The sequence below is a fragment of the Pyxicephalus adspersus genome, chromosome 7, assembly GCF_032062135.1.
Source record: "Pyxicephalus adspersus chromosome 7, UCB_Pads_2.0, whole genome shotgun sequence".
Taxonomy (NCBI): Eukaryota; Metazoa; Chordata; class Amphibia; order Anura; family Pyxicephalidae; genus Pyxicephalus; species Pyxicephalus adspersus.
In genome coordinates, this window is record NC_092864.1 from 67,338,180 (window position 1) to 67,345,758 (window position 7,579).

General features: G+C 38.1%; 1 protein-coding gene across 2 annotated transcripts in view; it reads left to right on the forward strand.

The window, feature by feature from the left end:
• The first annotated feature begins 6,977 nt into the window (after positions 1 to 6,977).
• Positions 6,978 to 7,579, forward strand: part of TMEFF2 (transmembrane protein with EGF like and two follistatin like domains 2) — a 284,713-nt gene continuing 284,111 nt past the window's right edge. The window contains exon 1 of one of the 2 annotated variants that reach the window (XM_072418852.1): positions 6,978 to 7,285. In XM_072418852.1, coding sequence (XP_072274953.1) covers positions 7,123 to 7,285 — 163 coding nt within the window. In that variant the 5' untranslated portion in view covers positions 6,978 to 7,122. The remainder of the gene's footprint in view (positions 7,286 to 7,579) is intronic. The other variant, XM_072418853.1, reaches the window with a different exon arrangement.

The following is a 7,579-nucleotide window of genomic DNA, read 5'->3' on the forward strand; positions in this document are numbered from 1 at the left end:
CAATCTGCAGATACTAGTTCTTTAGGAAGCAGCAGTTAGTGACCGAGTGGCTGGCATTGCTTGATTATGCTGCAAGTTTGATCCTGACCTGTCCTTCCACTAAAAAAATAAAATAAAGTTACTGTGGTTCTATATTAGGCAAATGAGCACACAACTTACAACATTAAATAGTAATTGAATGTGATACATAAAAGTGCATAAAGGGACGTAACAATGACAATGCAGAGTTTTCATAAATTAGTGTAATTACAACATTGATCTTCTTCAGGTGTGGTTTAATTAAAAAACTGAATAATTCCCAGGAGGACAAGGAATACTAGTGTATGGGCGTATGTGTCAATTAACATTGTGGAAGCTATAATTAGGCATAATGAAGATTCAAAATTCAATTTTTCAGTAATGTTATCTCCTATCATTTCTCTGCACTGTAGAGTTTACGCTAAGCTGTAAAAACCACATCTTCCTACATGTCGAAAAGGCAAACTTCTTTTTATTTATGATGGTTATGGTTTCCCTCAACAATCATTCTTCGGCGTTGTTTCAATTTTTTTTTGTCATACTGTTTTGCGAAGGGACTATGTTGTGCTTTGTAGATAATCATTCTCCTTTGTGTCCTTTGTTAAAAATGTAATATTAATTCATATTCTTTACAGGTTTCATTAATCCTAAATAGGAATCTTTTCGAAGAAGACAATGTTAGGTGCATTTCAATTTACTTAAGTGTGGAAGGGCAAAAGATTGAAAATAAATCCACATACCACCACATACAGGATACTCTTATGTAAAAGTCAATTGAATGAAAAGAGATATTTTATATTTATCTTATATATTTATCTATTTTATATTTCTTTTCATTCTATTTATATATATTTTAATGTGAGTGCAGTATTTTATAGCTTGCTTATATGTCTTGGATATCCCCAATTGGTCTTGGCAACTTTCAACAACAAGTATAAAGTCTAAAAGTACAACAACAACAAGTATAGAGTCTAAAAGAGTGCACACATGATAGAATGAGGCCATGGAACAGTTTTAAAACAAATCTAGGAATTAAAAATAGCTTATATGTAATATAGTTTTTTTAAGAAGTTCATGAATATCTTTTAGTATTTGAAGTACATTTAAACTCAAAGTACACAAAATCAAAAATACAGGTATGAAGTACATTCTCACAACTCAAAACATTCAAATTCAAAACATACAAAACTATTGAAATAGGTTTGAAGTGCATTCGAAATTAAATCAATCTGTCATCAATGCTTCTACTCGCCTGCTAGCACTTTTTAGTATACAGTCTCAGCATGATTCTGTGTCTGAATGAAGTTGGGCTTAATCAGTCAAGTCACCAAAGATTCCAAACCCAGAAGACGACTGGAGGAGGATGTAAGCGAGAAAGCAGAAAGAGCACAGACATCACAATGCTGGAGAGGAGATTCTATATTGTGCAAATGCTTGTACATGGCAAAAAAGTTTGCTTCCATTCCTGGAACAGTTGTACATTAAATCTTTAAACCTTATTCTAATGTTACGTATCTGCATAAATGTTCCAGATCAATGTCTCAAAGTATTGAAATTCCTGTGCAGCCAAGTAACCAGTATTTAGGAGAAGGGCAAAAATGGCAGCAGTTTCATTAAAACCCTTGCCTAAGCAAGGCTTTGAACTATGAAAGAAAAGTTAATCACAGGAAAGGGAGGAAGGGATACCAAAAAACAAATTCACATCCTAGCAAACCAGTTTAACACTTTCCTTTTAGCCAAACACCTATAACGAGAACCATAAAAATGGAAACATGTTGTATATAACACAATTTGCTATGTAAATGTATTGTCAGGCAAGTGCATTTGTTGATCTCTAGAATAGTGTTTTTCAACCTTTTTTGAGCCATGGCACATTTTTTACATGAAAAAAATCCTGAATGACACTCTTTAGCTAATTCTCTTGTCTCTAAAAAAAAACAAGAAAAATAAGCTACCTACTGCCACCCACTGACATGGAAGAGTATTACATTACTCTGCCAGTCACTACATCACAGACACTCGACAATGGTAATTGGATAATTTCCCACGGTACACCTGAAGATCTCTCACGGCACACAAGTGTGCAGCAGCACCGTGGTTGAAAATCACTACTCTAGAAAACACAGATGCCTCAAACAATACCAAGCTAACATTTTCTTTCAATATTTTTTCTAGGATTTATCGGTAAAGCAGAGAACAACATAGATAAAGAAATACCATAAAATAGAAAGGATGTGATTTACATTGAGTAGAAATTATATATAGGATATGAAACAGAACTGAAAATCAATTTCCTTTTTTTAGTAACAAAACACAGAATAAGAGGGCATGTAAACCACTGCTCAGTGCCCAACTCATACAGTCTCAACGAAGAGGCAGCAACATTCAGGCCAAGCTAACATTTTAATTTTAATATTCAATTATTTTCATTGGGCCTGATTTATAAAAGCTCTCCAAGGCTGGAGAGTATACACTTTCATCAGCGAAGCTGGGTGATCCAGCAAACCTGGAAAGGATCTGGTCCAGGATTCAAAACCTTTGCTGGCAAATAGCAAATGACTTTGAAGAAATGCATTCCAGGTTTTGCTGGATCACCCAGCTTCACTGATAAAAGTGTATCCTCTCCAGCTTTAGAGAGCTTTAATAAATCAGGCCCATTGTGTCGAAGGCAACGGATCTTCAATATATCTTCATTGTTATATCTTGCGTTTAGAAACCAATCGTAAAACCAAATATTCTTCCGATACATTCAGTTGTGGCCTGCATATTTATTGTTTTACAAAGTTACAGGGGATGTTTGTACGATTTCCAGTAGACACTTTGAATATTTCAGGGGTATGACCTTCCAAAAACCATAATGATAAATAAAACGAGTTCTGAATTGCTTCAGAAATTATGGGTTGAAGGCAGTTATGTGGTTAATATGATTTCTGTCAAAAACTACACAGTAAAACTGTTTGTTGAATCTCACTGCACATTAAAGTGCTCTGTGTGCTTGACCCTCCACCTACAATGTAGTGAGTAAGTTATTTAAATACCTATGGAACTTCTGGAAAGCAACACAACACTAAAAATGCTATTTATTGTTATATTGGTTTTTACTAGTTTGTAGTTGGTGGTATCTGTTAGTAAATCCTTTTCACCCAATATTGAGTTAAAAAAAATGAAGTCCAAATATGGTGAAAACAAAAAAGAAGGCTTATACACACTGATTCACTTTGCAAGGTAAAATCACCTTGGCTTAGAGAATAAGGTAAAGTAATGCTACTTCACCCACCCACACATGTCAACCACATTGGCATTATTTTCAAAGGGTCTCTTGACCATTTTCTCTAATACAATATCCCGTTGCAATAAGGGATAATTCACTTTGCTAGGTAAACAGCCTGAACTCTTTTAGTAAATCAACCCCATTATGTTTTTGGAATGGGAGACAAGTGAGGAAGTAGGTTTTTATATAACAGGTAGACAGACAAGAATAAAATCAGGGGAACAAGAGAGCCAAGAATGCCAGATGAGCTAGGTCAACAAATGGATAGTAGACTATCAAATCAGGTAATTGTTTAAGCAGGTATTTTTTAGACCTGGAAAACTTACAGAATTGAAAAACAAATGCATGTCACTGTACTGGGATATCATTTGTGCAGGGGTGTCGCTGTGTATAGATATCATTGTGCAAATTGGCTGTGCTGAGATCTGCAGCCTCTGCCTAAGCTGATGAGTGACAAGCACTGGAACAGCACAAAGCTACTTCCACCAATATTATGGGGCTCCAGGACACTCCTATCAATTGACACACAACTCAAAACCACATTCACCCACAACTTGAGGTCAGACCCACCAATGACATATTCCCCAAGCAACATTAGCAGCTTCTAGGTCATTGCTGCAATGATGGGAGACACTGGAACCGGGTCCAGAAGGAAAAAATGAGGTAGGAAACATAATTTTGGAAGGCAACAACACAGCTTACTGAATAGAAATTTGGCTTATGATTAGGAACGAGTGAGCAAAATTTAAAAATGTCACTGAACATGTAAGCAAGAACTTCGGCTGTCGAGATTGAACTTTTTTGGGACCTGCAAGAGCAATCAAAGCAATTTTATTGTTGTTCTTGCAGCCCTGATTGCTCTTGCAGCCCTGTAGACAACCTGTAAAGATTCCCACAGATGCATTTATTGATGAGCACACACCCACCCTGACAGGAGGAGAACTACGGCTGCATTAATGAATGCAGCCATGGGAATCCTCCCATGCGCGATCCCCGGGCACTAGATGTTAAATGAGGGCAAGCCCTCATTTAACCTCCAGTGCCCGGGGATCGCACACAAATATAGATATTCACTGGTTAAACCCATTCTGTTTGATTTAAACTATCCTGCTGTCGGCCAATTTTGCACTGCTTAATCATCTGCAATCTGGTAATTCCTCAATGAAAATACCTACCTATGTTTTGTTTCTCTAGCACATCCTGGAATAGCACATCCTGGAATAGTTGACACTATGGCTGCTGAATCCTCCCATGCACGATCCCTGGGCACTAGAGGTTTAATGAGGGCAAACCCTCATTTAACCTCTAGTGCCCGGGGATTGCACACAGGATTCCCATGGCTGCATTCATGAATGGACGTTCGAAGAAATTTCAGAGACTCGAAAATGTCAGAGGCATTCTCGCTCATCCCTACCTATGATACACATAAACATGTTAGCAAACAATATATAGTAGAATCCAGCATTCTAAATTAAAAACAACAGGTGAGAAGTCATTTAGATAGCAAAAAGTGAAGACTGTGCCACTATTTTAAAAGGTAAAAAAAGCAAAAAGAAAAAAACAAAGTGGACTTCAACCACTTTATAGTCTATCACTCTCATTCACCACCTCCCCACATGCCTATAGTAAAAAATAAATGTTAGATATTCACTGGTTAATCCCATTCTGTTTGATTTAAACTGTCCTGCTGTCGGCCAATTTTGCACTGCTTAATCATCTGCAATCTGGTAATTCCTCCTCCTATTGGTGTATTGGAGCATCATCTGGGCTTGGTTTATTAAAGTTCTTCAAGACTGGAGAAGATAGACTATCATAGGTGAACCCGGGTGATCCAGCAAACCTGGAATGGATTAGGTCCAGGATAGAAAATGTTTGCCAACTAATGGCAAACGATTTTTCAAAAATCTATTCCAGGTTTGCTGGATCACCCAGGTGAACTCCATCAGACTTCAATTTGTGGCCTAATTTATCTCGACGGAGATAACCGCCAGGGGAATACAACATTTGTTAAACCCAAGTAGTCATTAGTTTTTGTATGGTATGTTTGTATGCTCTTGGGATCTGCCCAGGATATGGTATTGACTGGACTTTATTTCTATTCCAGGACAGAGTGGCACAATGTCTTCTGATAATTTGCAATTTGTACCAAACTGCCCAAGCAAAGAAAAATCAATACGGTGTATAATTGTGCTTGTTAACCGTCCACCATGCTAATGCCTACCAAAGTTTTAAAAAACATCAACCAAGACGTTTTTTGTTAAACTATTAACTTTTATTATAACAAAAAGACTTGTGCACAATGGGATGGGGTTTAGAGGAATAAGTTAGTTAAACTAAGCTGGAAACGCTTAAGAAAAAACAAATTTAGAAAAAGTATAAAATCTTTAACTAATTAAAATCTTTGGAACAGTAATTTACTAACATAAATATAGAAACAATGAACTTAAATATATAAAAATATTGAGAACAAAAATCAAAATTAAAATAGAAAAAACTTTATAAAGGAAATATAAAGTAACCATTGTGACACCAATGCAGGATTGGTGGTTGCCCAAGATTCCTTTCCTATGTGAAGTAGTAAGTGAAAGACTCTCACCTGTGGTTTAAAGGTGAATAGAAGGTTGCTGAAAGCTTGGTTTTGAGCTGACAGGGAGAAGCCCTCCAGCTGATAGACAGGGACGTCTTATGTATAGTAAGTGCAGGACAGGCGAGGTTTTCTTTTGCGGTTGTGTTATTTTGTCTGCAACCTTCAATAAACCTGGCTACAAGTCAGCTTAACACTTATACCTCGGTGTGTGATCTGAGTTGAATGAACCAGACAAGTGTCCTTTAACCCCAGCAAAGGCGATCCTGAGTTTAACCCCTCACACCATATACCAGTAAAGTTATAAAACAATTATTTAAAAACTTAAGAAAAAAATAGGTTGAGAACTTGAATATAGAAAAAGTGTAAATTGTAAAAAGTGAACAAGTGCAAAAAAAAAAACTAACAAATTTAAATAAAAAAGATAAGTGGAGCTGGAAGAGAAAAGGAATAAGAGGAGGTAGTGAAGGATTATGAAGTAGATAAATGTGGGGAGGGTGAGAAAAGTTGGATGGACAGGATTGGTTCAGTGATGGATGCCAAGGATGGACAAAGGTGAGGTTGCCAAGTGTGTTGGTCAAATTTGTCACCCAGCAAAATAAGATTGGGGAAGGGATGATTGTAGGAGGAGGAACAAGGCTAGGGTTGTCGTCTGGTCTGAGTGATAAGAAGAGAAATGAGGAATGGGGCTGGGGTTGTGGCACTTAAGGGACGGGCTGTGACTGGGTAGTGGCCAGGGTGGTGGTTAGGAAGTTGATTGGGCTGGGAAAACACAGGTGGGGTTTTGGTCAAGGATGGGACAGGAGCTGCTGGTATTTGGTAAGGAAGGATTATTACCTTGTTCTCCAGATGGTATTTTATTATCTAAAATATCCTTGATGCGGTGATGCTCAAGAGAAACTTTATCCAGTTCAGGGACCATAGATAATGCAAAATGGGTCAAACTGGGTCTTTAAGGGGTTTGGTTATGCTTACATTGCAGAGTGAGAACACATTTCTGTGATGGATATATTACATAGGATGGATAGGATGGATGGAGTGGCTGGGATTTGTCAGTCTCTGCAGATGTCTCCGCCCCTCTCTGCTCTCCTCCCCTCCCTGTCGGTGCTGTTCCTTCCATCTCTAGCTCAGGCAGCAGCCGTCGTCTGGAATCGTTCTTCCATCGCTCGCCCTGGATAAGTGTGTATGCTGGGGATCCCGACATGCGAACACCCTGCTCATCTCTTGACAGATCCCTGCCTCTATAGACATGGTGGTCGGAGAGTCTCCGCGGCCGTGCTGGACACTTTGTGATTGCCTGTGCTCGCTGCTCTTACCGTCTCTTATCCTAATAATAGCTCGGCCAGGGAAACTTGCAGCTTTTCCTACCTCTCTAAGTGATTGCCAAACCCCTACAGGCTGGAACTGTTCTGGTAAGTGATCTTCCTCTGCAGACACTGACACATAGGCAGCCTCAGCCTGTCATTTCTAGGAGATCATCATTGCTGGGATTGGGATCCTTAACTTGATGAGCAGAAAAAGTGCAATGCATGACAAATCAGCAGATACAGCTGGATGGAGGGATGGATCCATACATAGATATAGATGTCATATACATACAACTTGTATTTATAAATATAATATTATGTGCTATCTCTATATCTATTTACATGGATACATATGTGATGCATATATCTCAATTCTTCAGCCAAATATTTTTCATGGTA